This window comes from Furipterus horrens, unplaced genomic scaffold, assembly GCF_987537825.1.
Source record: "Furipterus horrens unplaced genomic scaffold, mFurHor1.1.pri manual_scaffold_11, whole genome shotgun sequence".
NCBI lineage: Eukaryota > Metazoa > Chordata > Mammalia > Chiroptera > Furipteridae > Furipterus > Furipterus horrens.
In genome coordinates, this window is record NW_028327181.1 from 20,400,121 (window position 1) to 20,415,326 (window position 15,206).

The 15,206-nt window shown below is 44.6% G+C and overlaps 1 protein-coding gene across 1 annotated transcript; it reads right to left on the reverse strand.

Annotated features, from left to right (window-relative positions):
- Positions 1-6,904: 6,904 nt before the first annotated feature.
- LOC149997215 (olfactory receptor 8B4-like) lies at positions 6,905-7,840 on the reverse strand. The gene has a single exon (XM_090290944.1). The coding sequence runs from the start codon at positions 7,838-7,840 to the stop codon at positions 6,905-6,907; it is 936 nt and encodes a 311-aa protein (XP_090147070.1).
- Between the last annotated feature and the right edge of the window lie 7,366 nt (positions 7,841-15,206).

Consider the following 15,206-nt stretch of genomic DNA (forward strand, 5'->3'; position numbering starts at 1 on the left):
GAGTGTCCAGAAGATGACATGGTCACTGGATTAGTGTGCTTGGGCTGTCATAACAAAGTGCTATAGACTGTGCCATTTAAACAACAGAACCTTATTTGCTCACAGTTCTGGAGGCTGTGAAGCCTGAGAGCAAGGTGTCAGAAGGGTTCTTTTCTCCTGGTGCCCCTCTCCTTGGCCTGCAGATAACAACCTTCTTGCTGTGCCCTCACATGGTCTTCCCTGTGTGTCTGGGTCCTGATCTATTCTTATAAGGACACCAGCCATATTGGATTAGGTTCCATCCTAAGGACTCATTTAATGTAATTATATTCTTTAAAGGCCCTATCTCTAAATACAGTCATGTTGGGTTGCTGTAGTTTTCCATCAACCTTGATCATAGGACTTGGTTATAATGAGAGATGCCCAGACGGACCTCCTATAACCCAGACACATGCTTCCTTTGCTCCACTGTGAGCAGAGTCCAGTTTCCTGTTAGTAGGTAGGGCCAGTCATGCCAGCCAGCACTGTAACTCCCTTCTTTGCTTATTGATTCAGAGGCGTGAGGAGCCCAAAACGGCAAAGTAGGCAGTCTTAACTTTCAGTTCCGTAGAATCATTATTGTGGCTCCTCGTGGAAGCTGTTCTCCCTCTGAAAGGAAGACCTTCAGGCCAGCAGAACATAAAGTTGTGAGAATGGAATAAAACATTTTGCTACTGGGTCACTAGGGTAAAGGGCGTGGTGCCACTTCTCTTTCCACCCTTGATTCCTGGACCCATGAAGCCTGGCTATCAGAATCACAGCTCCCTAGATTGGACACTGATTCAGAGCACATTCAGCCTTCTGGAGAACCTTGCAGCAGCCCCACAGGTAGTGCTACCTCGCTTGTGCTGTAACTGAGTCTTCAAAAGGCCATTCTGCTGCTCCATCAAGCCAGTTGGTGGCAGACGTGGTAAGACTAGTGGATTCCATGAGCATAGCTCCATTGCTGCGCTTGCTTTGTTGCTAAGTGAGCTCCTTGATTTGAAACAATGCTGTGTGGAACAACAGGAGGGTGAATGAGGCATCCTGAAAGTCCATGAATAGTAATTCTGGCAGTAGCATTGTGTGCACGGAAGGCAAATCCATATCCAGAGTAAGTATGTATTCCAGGAAGAACAAAACGCTGCCCTTTCCATTTGGAAGAGCTCCAGTGTAATCAACCTGATGCCAGGTAGCTGGCTGGCTGATCACCCCATGGAATGATGCCATCCTGGGGACTCAGTGCTGGTCTCAGATGCCAGCAGGTTAGGCACTCAGTGGTGGTTGTAGCCAGGTCTGCCTTGGTGAGAGGAAATCCATGTTGCTGAGCCCATGCATGACCTCCATCCCTGCCACCATGGCCGCTTTGTTCATGAGCCCATTGGGTGACCACATTAAGTCATGGGGGTAGCATAGTGACAATAGGTGATAATAGTATATTGCATATTTGAGAGTAGATCTTGAAAGTTTTCATCATAAGAAAAAAAAAATTGTAACAGAACGATTCCGCGCTTGCAGATAGCCTCCCGGGCTCTGTCGCGGACACTGGGCAGCATCGGATCCCACTCCCACTTCCACCTGAGCTAGTGGAGAAAACTACATAAAGTGGCCGCCAGGTGGCACGTCGCACCGCGGCCCGAAGTGCACCGGGAAGTGTCTGGGTCCCCAGGCCGCCAAGAGCTCCCCGCTGCGCCCTGCTGGCCTCGTGGAGGTCCAGCCTCAGAAAGAGACCATGGGAAGGAAGACAAGGAGTCTGGGCGAAGTCTCCTGCCGGCCTCATCTTATCGGCCATCCTGCCAGTGGACTTGGAAGTATTTGGGGAAGTTCCGACCACCGGTACCACACAGACCTACACTTGGGATGGGCGCTCTACAATGATTAATCCGTCTGGCCAACGCTGGTTCCCACCTCTGGAGCGGGACTCAGAAAAATTGGTGGGAGTCCAGTCCTCTGGAGACGCCCTCCCGAACCATCCCGCGGGAAGGAGCAGGTCTTGGCTTTGGAGTGGAAGTTGGAAAAACTCTTCGGAGGTGCCTCCGACGACCGGACCACATACGGGACGGCATTCGGGCCCAGGAATCCTCTCCTTTTCCCCCTGTGGCGGCCTTGTCCGTCCCACGGCGGGGCGGGCACCGGTGGGTGCTGGTCGACCCACCCCGGCAGCCCCATAACCTAGACGGGGAGAGCGGCGATGGAAATCCCTGCACATTTAATCTCGGCAAATAGATGATGCGCTGACGCCTCGGCACCCCCGGGATGATCCGCTAGTGCCGCCGGCCCCCTGGAAGTCGGCGTCGGGCACCGGGGCCACAAACCCGTCCATTGCAGATTTCGCCGGCGCTCCGGAGGGAAGACACTACATAAAAGCGGCCGCCAGATGGCGCCCGACAATCCGCACGAAAGTCAGCAGGTGGACTCCACCGCTGGCCGGCTAGGCGGGCCACGGGGACACCGCATCTCCTCTCAGACCACCTAGGATCGCGTCTCCTCGCCCGGGGCAGGTGGCATGCGGCGTTCACCCCGAAGCTCCCGGCCGGTAGGGCTCAACCCCGGCAGCAGAAAGGAAACCTGAAAATGTTTTTAGGCTGCTGCCAGGAAGGGGATAGATTCCGCAACCCCCACTCCCGCCCCTCGGCGACTCTCCGGCCGGCGCTGGCCATTTCTGGGCTCTGGAGAGGACTTGTAATTCCTCTAGACACCTGGTCCAGGCTTCCCAGAGCCCTTTCCCCTCTCCAGGGTGGACTTCGTCAGTTCTTCAGGGACTTGGCGGGGCTGTAAATCTGAAACCTTGGAAGTACTCGTAGAAACACTTGACCAAAGTTTAAACAAAAGTGATCTTTGCATATGCTACAAGCAAAGTCAAATGGCAACAAATGGGGAACATTTGTGCAAATACATGTGTGATGTGATTATTGATTTCAGCATTGTTTATAATAATAATAGAAAACTGGGAAAAAATAATAATCATTAAGAGGGACCAGGTTAAATAAATTCTAGTACATCGGTACAATGGGACACTATGAATTTGTGTTTTGGTTCATTTTTATTTTTAAAATGAAATAGATCTATAGGCACTAACATGGAAGGTGTTGATGATGGGCTGTTAATGAAAAAAGCAAGCTGTGACACTTCTCTTAAAAATGAAAATATGCACTTTTCTTTTAAAAAATACTTATATGGAAAGGAAAAGGAATTAGAATAACAATTTTGCAACACCAGAATAAGACCTCCCCTATTTTAACAGTTATTATATAGCCAAAAATTCTGTGATGTCAGGCTGATCAATGGAACAGAACAGAGACCCAAACAAAGATGCCCAACTGATTTTTAGCAGATGTGCAAAGCAATTCATAGGAGAAAAGACGGCCTCTCCATTAAATGGGGGTTGGACAATCAGGTATCCATAGGCAAACAAAGCAAAAACCCCTTGACCTAAACACCTAGACCTCACAACTCATAAAAAAATTAACTCCAAATGTATAACACACTTATATGTAAAGTATAAAACATTAGAAAAAAATGCTATGAGAAAAACTGGGGAACTAGGGCTAGGCAAAGGGATTTTAGACTTGACCCCCCAAATGTGATCTATATAAAAATAAATGAATAAGTTATAACTTACTAAAATTTAAAACCTAGGCTCTGTAACAGATGAAATGACACAGTAAGTGCACAGTGGAGGGAAATATTTGCAAACCATATATCCAGTCAAGGGGTACTATCCGAATGTACAACGATGCTCAAAATGCAGCAGTGGAAACAAACGAGCCTATTCCAAAATAGGCAAAGGACATGAACAGGCATTTCATTGAAGAGGACATACAGAGGGCAAGTACAGATGGCAAATAAGCAGATGACAAAATTAAAATCATAGTGAGATAGTCTGACACATATATCAGAACACGTTAAAATGAATATAAGAAGAGTCCCAAATACTGGTGAGGATGTGCAGAAACCAGTCACTTACGCATCGATGGTGGTGATGCAAAATGGTACAGATGCTCTGGAAAACAGGATGGCTTTACAAAAAGAAAAAAAAAAAGAAGAAAGAAAACAAACAACAATAACAAAAACATGCAATTATTATACATACCAGCAACTCAACCTCAGAACGTTTATCCCAGACAAATGCAAACTTGCACCATAACGAGTTGACTCAGCAGGTCTGGGATGCTCAGAACTTGCACATTACAAAGAAAGGTCTGACCAGCTTGGCTCCAGGAGGAAACCTCCAAGCTCTTGGACCATCCTGCCTAATAAGAGCATCTTAGTTTAGCTGGAGCCTTGGGTAGTTAAGGCCAACAATATGATATGCGGTGGGGTGGGGTGGGGATGGGGGCCTATGGGCCATGTGGTGGTCGGTTTGGCCTCCAGGAAGTCAGCTCTGTGGAGCCCTGTGAGTCCTTCCAGGGAGTGAGGCATCCAACTCTGGAGGACCCCACCCTGGGGCCCGACATCACACAAGTTCACTCAAGGAATCTTGGGTCCCACGGTTCTTAGCAGCTCTGTTTTTCACAGCTCAAAACTGGGAAACCAAACAGAAACAGTAGTTTCAGGGGTGAGGGGAGGTGTTGTTTGTCCTGGAAAAGGAAAGAAGTGTTTGGAGCCATATACCAGATGAAGAATGACGAACAGGCCCAGGCCATGGGCCACCCATGATGTGGGGAGACACAGGGTGAGAAAATGCTTCTGGAGTTGGGGACAGAGTCCCTAGGCAAACAGTGGCACAGTCCTTTCGGATATTATGTGCAGGGCTCAGCCAAGGTGAGCAAGAAGGAGACTGAGATTTTAGGGCCAGGCCCTTTTGTGATATGTCATGTCTAGGAGCCGTCCAAGTCAGAAAAGAAAACCAATGAGGTGGTTGGAGGGCTAATTCTGGATAGAGAAGAAATCTGGGGTGTCTGAGCATTGAGTTCATCATGAATGCTGTAGAAACGGACAAAGACTAACTGCAACTTTAAGAAAACATAATCGGTTGGAAGGGCCTATGGGAGGCTATGGGACATGAAGGGAAGTTCTTGCACTCTACCTAATCGTGAGAACGTTACACCCGAGAACCAACAGGAAGCACTCTATGTTTCTAATAAAGCTCTGTGATTCTAATGTCCCCTTGCCTTAACTCCCATTTCCCCTCATGTAAATACACCTCCAGCTTGGCACACAGGCGAGCGTGTACACGTGGCTTGCCGTGTCTGTGGGCCCTGGGTTGCAACCCTTATTTTTTCCATATAAGTCTTTTTGGTGATGAAACCCCTTCCTTACACACTTGGCACACTTGAACTACCCTTCTTCTCAGTATGATGTTGCTCCTTCCACGTGCATGTCAGCAAGGCAGTCAATGTGAGGAAACCCTTCTCTTTGCTGCCTTCTTTCTTGTACCAAGACACCCATTGAAACAATCCAATGTTATGAAAGAGTTGGAGAAATGTGAGCAAAGCAAAGATGTATAAACTCAGTACTTTCTATGACTCTCCCCATATCCAGAAAAAGGATGAGTGCTCTTGACTGAGTGTTTCCTCCCAAACACCCCATGTTCTAGCCTCTGCTCAGAGAGGGCCCCATTCTTCTGACCACACCACGAGCCTTCACCCCCTCCTCTTTACGTGGGTTGGTCTGGCCCAAGGTTCACCTTCCTGCCTGTGCTCAGGGCAGTTTATAAGGATGTACTCCTCAAAATCGGAGCTATTCAATATAGAATAGCAGCATCTTCTGCAGAGTAGTTCAGAGTGGTCTTTGGCACTCAGAATCTGGGTCCCTTCCAAGCCTCCCTGCCAGTAGGGAGTGTAATATGATTCCTCTTTCTTCCTGATTCTTTTAACTGTAACACACACACACACACACACTTAGAGACAGTAAAGTCTAAATTTACTTTAAAGAATACAAGAATTTTCCCAAATGCCCCATAATGTAACTTCAGGGCAGAATAGAGGCAGCAGTTAACATACTCTTAACATACTCATAGGCATCAATGGAGTTTCGCCTTTATTCTTCCTTTGCTTTCAGCCTTAGCATCCAGAGCCCAAGAAATTGACTCAATTACAAAACCACCAACCCCTGGTTACTATCCCAAGGCCTCAGAGTTCTGAAACTTGGAAATGAAGTATTTTAGTTTTGACTTATCTTTACATTTCAGACCAGGGCCCTGGCTGGATGGCTTAGTTGCTTGAAGCATTGTCCCATGCACCAAAAGGTTGCAGGGTACATACCTAGGTTGTGGGTTCGATCCCCAGTTGGACCACGTATGGGAGGCAACTTCACATGTGGGAGGCAACTGATCAATATTTCTCTCTCACATCAATGCCTCTCTCTCTCTCTCTCTTCCCCTCTCTACCCTCACCATCCTCTTCCTATAAAATCAATTTAAAAAATTTTCGGGCCACATAAAGGACTCTCCTCTTGTATGTACATTTATGTATATGAACGAGACAATTTATGATCTTACCAGACAAGCAATCTTTCTGGGAACTGGGAGACTATCTTACTATGGCCCAAGGTATCTGCATTTGGTCTTTGGTAAGGCTATTCCTATAACTGAAGAAAAACCATATTCACTCTCTTGGGCCTTCCTACCACCAACGCCCCATCTCCCAGCCAGAAATGTCACTTGGACGAACCCACGTAGCCTACCAAGAAAAGGATGGAAGGCATGGGGCCTCATCTTATTCATCTCTTGGGCCCATTGTAGAGTCAAGTAGATAATAGCCACTTAATCAACGCTACATTGAATGCAATGAATCAATTTAACTAGTAGAAAATAATAGAATCCTCAAGAAGAGTATAAACAAGAGACTTCCAATTTTTAAAGTGGAGAGAAGACCCTATTGGAAAAAAAAATGAGAATTCCCCCATCTATAGATAAAAAGATACTATGAAGCCTCCCAGTAATTAACTGATACAAATAGTACCATCAGAAAAACACTCTTTTCAGGGTCTTACCCAGGGCAAGTTTAACATCCTTGTTCCTCAAACTGTAGATCAGAGGGTTAAGCATGGGAACCATGTTGGTGTAAAAGACTGAAGCATATTTACCCTGGTCCGCAGACCCAGGAAGAGAGTTTGTTAAATACGTAAATGCCCCTGACCCAAAAAACAGAGCAACAGCAATTATGTGGGAGCTGCACGTGCTAAAGGCTTTGGACCGTCCCTCGGCAGATGGAATACGGAGGATACTGGAGAGAATCAAAGCATAAGAGATGAAGATGCTGATGCTGGACGTGGAGATAACCACTCCAACAACAATAAAAAACAGCAGCTCGTTGGCGCGGGTGCTGGTGCAGGAGAGCCGCAAGAGGGGGAGAACTTCACACAAGTAATGGTGGATCACGTTGGAGTCACAGAAGGTCAGTCTCAGCATGCTTCCCGTGTGGGCCATGGCCCCAGCGAACCCTACCACATAGCAACCGAATATCAGCAGAGCACAGACCTGGGGGGACATGGTGACCGTGTACAGCAGAGGCTTGCAGATGGCCACATAGCGATCATAGGCCATCGCTACCAGCACATAGCACTCAGAATTGACAAAGAAACAGAAGAAAAATAGTTGAGTCATGCATCCCACATAAGAGATGATATTCTCAGATACAAAATCATTCAGCATTTTGGGGGTAAAGACGCAAGAATAAAAGAGATCTATAAAAGACAAGTTGAAGAGGAAGAAGTACATTGGAGTGTGAAGGCGAGAATTCAGCCCGATTAAGGTGATCAAGCCCAAGTTGCCCACCACAGTGACCACATAGACCCCTAAGAACAGGAGGAGCAGGGGCAAATGGAGCTCGGAGTGTTCTGAGAATCCCACAAAAATAAATTCAGTCACCGAGGAGCTGTTTCTCAGAGTCATTCTCATCTGAGGGGTGCTCTGTGGAAACAGGAGATAAAATACAGAGATTGATGAGAGGCCGAGGCATGGACGCTAAGAGAGAGGAGACGGAGCTGGATGCCCTCCCTCGGGCCTTGCTCCTTGCAACCACAGAACCAGCTCGAAATGCTTCTACCCTCTTTGATGAGATGCTGGGCTGTTATTCAGAGACAACAGACCAAAGCCACGAGTCGCGCAGCTGACGCATGCGCAGATGAGAGAACTCTGGCCTCCAGTTGCACCTGGAACCAAAGTATCCCCACCGCCACCTGCACTCCCCACCCACCATAGAACCGAAGGGCCAGGATATAACTGAAACGTGGTCTGTTGTTCAGGAAGATCCAATGCTGACATCCCTTTATTGTAAGTGGCCAAGTTCCAATTAATACTTGCCCCACCAGGACTTCCGTACACCTGTTCCCCTTAGCCCCCCTTAAAAACCCTTTACCTAGCCCACCAAGCAACAGAGATTTGAGGTGCCATTTTCTTGGTTGGCGCCTTTACAATCAATAAACTTTTACTTATTTCAAACCCTGCTGTTTTGATTTTTGGCCTTTTGAAGCATCGGGCACATGGATTCTGGTTCAGTAACATTCTCATCGATGCCCCCAACTGAGCTATAGACAATGTGCCTGTGACTAAATCTCAGGGCCCCTGGGCTGACCGTGAATCTAGGCTAGCATCTGTGAGCACAGGCAGCAAGAATTGTCTCTTCTTGAGAGATGAGGAGATTGAATGCCTGCGTTGGCTGCTCAAGGCCTCTCAGAAAGACACCCCAAGAGTCAGGATGCAACCCAAAGCCCACTGTCTCAGCATGTACTGAGAGCTCTCATGTACCCCATTGCCTCCAGCCGCCCTCTGCCTCCCTCTCCCAGCCACATGCAGGGCCCCTCCCAACCCCATCCACCTGGAGGGAAAGCTGTCTCTGCATGTCCTATCTTCTTCCTCTTGGCCCCTTCACTCCATCTCACATCAAAGTCCGAGTTGAGAGCAGAGGAGGGACAAATATGCCCCCGAATCCTTGGTTGCGGGTTTACAAGAAACTCATTAGGGAAGATGGGATTCAGACATTCACCTTCCTTCTCCCTGGCTCCCTCAGTGCTGGGCTGCCTGCATCTCGTTTCCCCTCAGCCCAAAGGAGACTGGAGTCAGTGGTCAAAGCAGGCAGCCTCGTGCAAACACTTCTGATTCCCCTGGTGCTGAGAACCAGAGCTTCTACAGACCCTGATTTCCATATGCTCTGGGAATAGACCAAGATTTCTGTCTCTGGACTTCCTCAGGTGGCCTACATCGACTTCAGGAGATAAAACAGCAACGCTCATTCTGCCCCGAACCCCGGCTAGCATATCATGAAGAACTTGATGCTCTTTGGTGATCTCAGGGGCCTCATTAGGCACAACTTCCCCTAGGGATTTTTCAGATTGTCCCTGCAGGGAAGAAACTGCACTCTTGGTTTAGGGCAGGGATGATGATGCTTACCTAGCATCTTGGGACTCAGGTGCGCCACTCAGACTTTACTTTTACTCCAGGGGTTGCAGGACTTCCTGTGTGAGGTTGGGGACCTCATTTTTCCTCTCCTTCATTAACTCTGGCACTTAAGCTGGACTGTAAGGAAGAGTGGCCCCAATCTTATTTACTACCATTCCAAAGTTTTCAAAGGAAGATTTGAGAATTAAAAAAAAAAAAAAAATGGAGTTGTAGGTGCTACACAGAGAACACCCCAGAGAAATGTTTCTAGCACTAGGAGCTGCTCAGAACAGTAGAGACACTGACCCCCCTTCCTGCTCTCAGCTCTGCCAAGAGCCACAGACAGGCCTCTGCTCTGTATGAGATCAAACTACTACACCGATATGTACAACAGCACTCACATGCACCCGCATCAATTTACTTTATGGATGTGTGCAGGCTGCAGGGTCGTGCCTTAAGTTTGCAGTACTGCCATTCTCCAGTGCCAAAGCTGCACTCGCTGTGATCAGCTACATAAATATTCTAAGAAACATCCAAAGACATGTGAGCAACTGCATTTATAAGTTTCCACTAAGGTTGCCTAAAACAATCCCATTTTACCTGGAAAAGTGCTGATTTTCATCCGTTATCACTATAATAATTAGTAGCATGCCCTACCACTCTCAAGTGTCTGGGCTTGGATAACAAATTATACGGCTACCTTACTGACATAAGTGTAAGTAGCTATTCAGATTCTCTGGCCTCAGCTATTTCCTAGACGCATTGACCTTCATCCCAGTTCTGACCAAGAGACTCTCTCTCTGACTTTTACCCTCCTTGCCCTCTAAGTTCTCATTAACTGAACCCACTCTTCCTGGCCAACCAATATTATCTTGTCAGTAAATTAGGCTTTAACAATGGGCAGGGCATTAACTGCAAGCTGTTTCTAGTTTTTATATGTAGCCCAAAACCCTAAAGCAAAGAATTTCAAACACTAGATACCTGCTTAAAAGGAAGAGGAATAAAGGGAGAGTAATTATATCAGTACAAGAAATAAATATTAGTACAATTTTACATTGTAACCATTGGTACAATAGTACAACATGATTGTATATCATTGTATGTGGTGTAATAAATTAGTAGTAGTAGTATTTAACAAACTTGGGTAAACATATATATTTGGACCCAGCAATTTTACTTCTTGTATATACCCAATAAAAGTAAGTACACATGCCAAACTAAAAACAACCCACATGTCAGTTGACTATAGGTTGGGTAATAAATTGCAGGACATTAACAAAATAGAATTCCATGTAGCTATGAAAATTAACAGCATAGATAAATGTCACAAATCTATTGTGGAGCGAAAGAAGCCAAGCACAAAAACCATATTTAATTATTTCATTTATATGAAGTTCAAGAACGAGGAAACTAATTTTTGGTGTCAGAAGTTAGAATGCAGATATTTGTGCTGGAAGTTATCTCCAGCAAATCTGTATTCAGAAAATCTCTCCTGAAAGAATAAAACTGAGAATTCTGGATAAAATATAAAAGTCACTTATTTGTTAACATTTGAGCTGGCAGAAACAAAGCAAATTCCCATGAGCGCAAAGGAGAAAAGATTTAAAAAAGTAAGAATCCAGAGGGAAGCACAAGCACTGGACTTGGGTTTGCCCTTGGGGAACCATTGGATTCCCTGTGGCTCAAAGACAGGGTTTAACTGGGTTGCCTGTGCAGGATGTAAGAGATAAAGCCTGGGATTCCAGAAGGCTGGGGTTTGAAACCATTACTGACTCAGCATACTGGATCCCAAAGGGAAACATCTTCCATGGCTGAATTAGAGAATGAGAAAAGCCCACAGAAGAAGAAGGCAAAGATATGTGTCTGACTTGGCCTTGGCTGTAGAAGGGAAGAAAAAGAAAAAAATAATCCCCTACAAATTTCTAACCACCTGTGTTTCAAGTAAAAAAATTCATATTATACATGTGACAAAAGGAAAGGAAGGAAGGAAGGAAGGAAGGAAGGAAGGAAGGAAGGAAGGAAGGAAAAGAAAAAGAAAAAAAGAAAAAAGAAAAAAAGGAAAGGAAAACAAAATCCTCTCTGAAGAATACAGTTTAAATCCAGACAACAAATAATTTTTTCTAGGTAAGTATTCAAGGATCATGAGCTCTTTTTTTTTTTCCTTTAATCCTCAGCTGAGGATATGTTTTTAAATTGATTTTAAACAGAGAAGAAGGTGGGAGAGAGATAGAAGAGAGAGGGAGCGAGGGAGAGAGAAACATCAACACGAGAGAGAAACATTGATCGATTGCCTCCTTCCCGTATGCACCCTGACCGGGGAACCTGCGACCTAGCTATGCATCCTTATTGAAAATCAGACTGGCAACCTTTTGGTGTACAGGAAATGCTCAACTGACTGAGCCACCCAACAAAGGTGGATCATGAGCTCTTAATGGAAATTGCTAGACAAACACAAAATAAACTGCTAGGAATGAGAATCACCATGAAAGATGACCCGCAGGCTACAGAACCAGACCCGCAAAATTGCTAGGCTTATCAAGGACAGAATACAAAATAAATGTACTTAATGAGTTCAAAGGACAAGAAAGAGTAAATTGAAAGTACAATGAAGAAACAACAAAATTAACAAGACAGATTTTTAAAAAACCAAATATAACTTTTAGAAGTAAAAACACAATAGTTGAAATTAAAAGCTCTATGAATATGTTAAACAGCCTATTAGACACAGGTGAAGAGAAAATTCGTAAACTGGAGAGTAGCCCTAAAGAAATTATCCAGAAGTCAGTATCAGCTGAAGAGGGGTGGGGAGAAACTGTAAGTTAGAAATATAATTTAAGAAATAGAGAAATAGAGAAGGTCCAACAGATATGGAGAGAGCATTTACCACACTCTAGGCCCTGTGCTTTGCTTTAAGAATAAAGCAACAATCAAAACAAGCATAGCTCCTTACCTTTCAAATACATAATGTAGGTGGAGAAACCTAGTCTAAACAGATACTTACAGATAACTCATTAGAAATACAATAAGTGTGCTAGTAAGAAGTTCTGGGTTGCTGTGAAACCATTTAACAGGGGTGTCCTACTGAGTCTGGACAGTCAGGGAAGGCCTCCCTGAGGAAGTGAAATTCAGGTTTAAAATTAAAAAGTAAGTAGGGATAATACTTGTTAAAACTAAAATGTAAGTAGGGGTAAAAAAAAGATGCTTGTTTGTGACTGTCCAGCAGTGAACCCCCTTCCGTGCTGGGGAAAGACTGAACCTCCCTGGGAATCTGGTCTTGCGTGAGCCTTGGTTAGAGCCAGGACTTGGCCTCCTGTGAAATCTCTCCAGAGAGTCTAAGACCTGAACTCAACTAGTCATGTTCCCATGCAGGACTCTGTGATGCAAGCGACAGAAAGAAACAGAAACAATTTCTGTTTCATTTTGGCAAAGAGAAAGAAAGACAAAGAACCTACCGATTGATGACACATGCTGGGTGGGCGTTGGTGGGGCCAGCAGGAGTGGGCAGCACAGCCTGACCAGCTGGGTCTGTGGTGTAACTTGGCTGCAATTCCACCACCTGGCTTCCTCTAAATCCTTCCTGGCTCCAAGAGCTGGTTCCTCAGCTTGCTCTAAGACTGTGAACTGACAGTCTCACTTCTTGCCAATTAACATTCTTTTTTTGGTCCAAAGTTAACCAGGATCAGCTTCTGCTGTTTGCAGTCAACAACCTTGGATGGTATCATAGGGACAGGAGATTAAGGGGTCTGTGGGCAGGGAATGGAGATAGGGAAGCCTTCCCAGCTGTGGGCAACTTTTTCATACCCCTGTGATGAAGGCAGACACACCTGCCAAAGTTACTTTCTTAAAGGGGTACAACAAACTCCCTTTTTTAAACAGTCTTTCCCCTTCCAAGGAAATGTTCTTTGGATGTGGTTTGGAGGATAAAATAGATAAACATTGTTAATTTCAGAGATTATTCTTTATACTCCTGCACAAAGTTTTTAAAACATTCAATTCTTTGATGACTCCTCTTTTCTTTAATAAGCTAAATTACACTGGTTAGGAGAATGAATAATAAGTTTCTAGGCTGGGTAAACAGAAATGCATTCAACAAATTATCTGGCTATCTATTTTAATGCAATGTGGGCCATACCAATATTAATAACAACAACAATAATAATTAATATCTAAGGAACTAATGACACAATAATTATTTTTATTAATGGTTAATGAGCTAGTGTATGACTAGTTGGTCAATATTATAATAAGGTTCTATTTTTCATGGGCTCTATAATCACTTTATTATCTTTGAGATTCCTAATAAAATCAATATATGGAATAGCTTTTTAAAAAAAAGTTTAATACCACCACCATGACTTAACACATGGAAGAGCTTTTTGCATGCTTTGTAAAACTTGGAAAATAAGTTTACTCTTAAAAATTATTTATAGCATATTATAGAAGGTGTATCTTTCATTTTATAACAGGTTATTTCATGCTAGGTCTTTATTCAGAAACAGTCTCTAATTATTACATTGTTGTTATGGAAGTGGACAATACGATTTAGGATATGGCTTTAGAAATGCATTTGCTATTAGCCTTGATGATAAGTAGAGGTTTACCAGCAGAGGAAATCAGGAGGACGTTCTGAGCAAAGGGAATCACAAAGGAAATATAAATGGTCACAAAGGGACAAAAGCACTGCAGATCTGGGGAACAGCAAGCGACGGGGAGACTTGGATTATTGTGTACATGGCAGAGAGGGGTAGGACATGGTTGGGGTGAATAAATCAAATTGCTATATTTTTCTAAGTCCAGAATCAACTGAAAAATTAGTCAGCTTTACTGCTGATGAAGTTGACTGGAAGACCTCGCTTGGATGTACATCTGCAAGGGGACCTTGTAGTTGCCTATGTGCGGACACAGCCCGAACTTAGGAATCAAGGTCTACACTGCGCTGGACAACTGTCGGCCTTCCCTACAAAGGATAAGGGCTGCAAATGGAGGAGATGCGTGGGGATCAGACAAAGTGCCTGTCCTAACTCCAAACGCAGAGGGGCCACAGAAGGGGGCGGGGCCGCACTGAGCTGCAGAGTAAATTCATTCTCCCAGTTTCTCATCAGTCCTTTGGGGTGGGGTTTGGAGAATAAGAGGGAAGAGAAAGGGTTGCCTCTTTATTTACCTGCTTGGGACATTGGAGGGCTTCTCCTCTGCTAGGGAACATAAAGGGCAAAGCAAAAATGAAGCTAGAATCACAATTTGAGCACAGACTGGTTGGCACCAGAGTTTGGACTTTACTGTAGTCCAAGGTGAGCAAAATGCAACAGATTTTCAGTAAGGACGAAAAAGAAAGATGGGACTGGAAACAAGGAAACCTGAGTTAAGGTGGTGGGAGGGATATGCAGAATTTGACACGTAAGAATAAATCAAAGAGAAAGCCACTCTTAGAATACAGAAAGGAATTTAAGATCATCAGATGAACACATCACTGTTAAAAAGCTCTTTAAAAAGAAGGAAGTAGCCATAGCTGGTGTGGCTCGGTTGGAGCATCATCCCATAACTGAAAGGTTGTAGGTTTCATTCCTGGTCACAGCACATGCCTGGGTTGCGGGTTTGGTCCCTGGTCTGGGAGGCAACTGATTGACGTTTCTCTCTCACATTGATGTTTCTCTGTTTCCCTTCCTCTCTCTCTAAAAGCAATGAAAAAATGTCCTCAGGTGAGGGTAGAACAATTAAATTAAATAAAATTAAAAAGAAGAAACAATGTTGTCTTTCTGTGCAGTGAGTGGAAACGTTTTACATCATTCCACTGATCTTATAGTTTCAAACACAATAAGGGTAGTCATTAAAAAGTCATAATTTTCATATGTATTTAATCACATGGAAAGCTGTTTACAGTGTATTATAA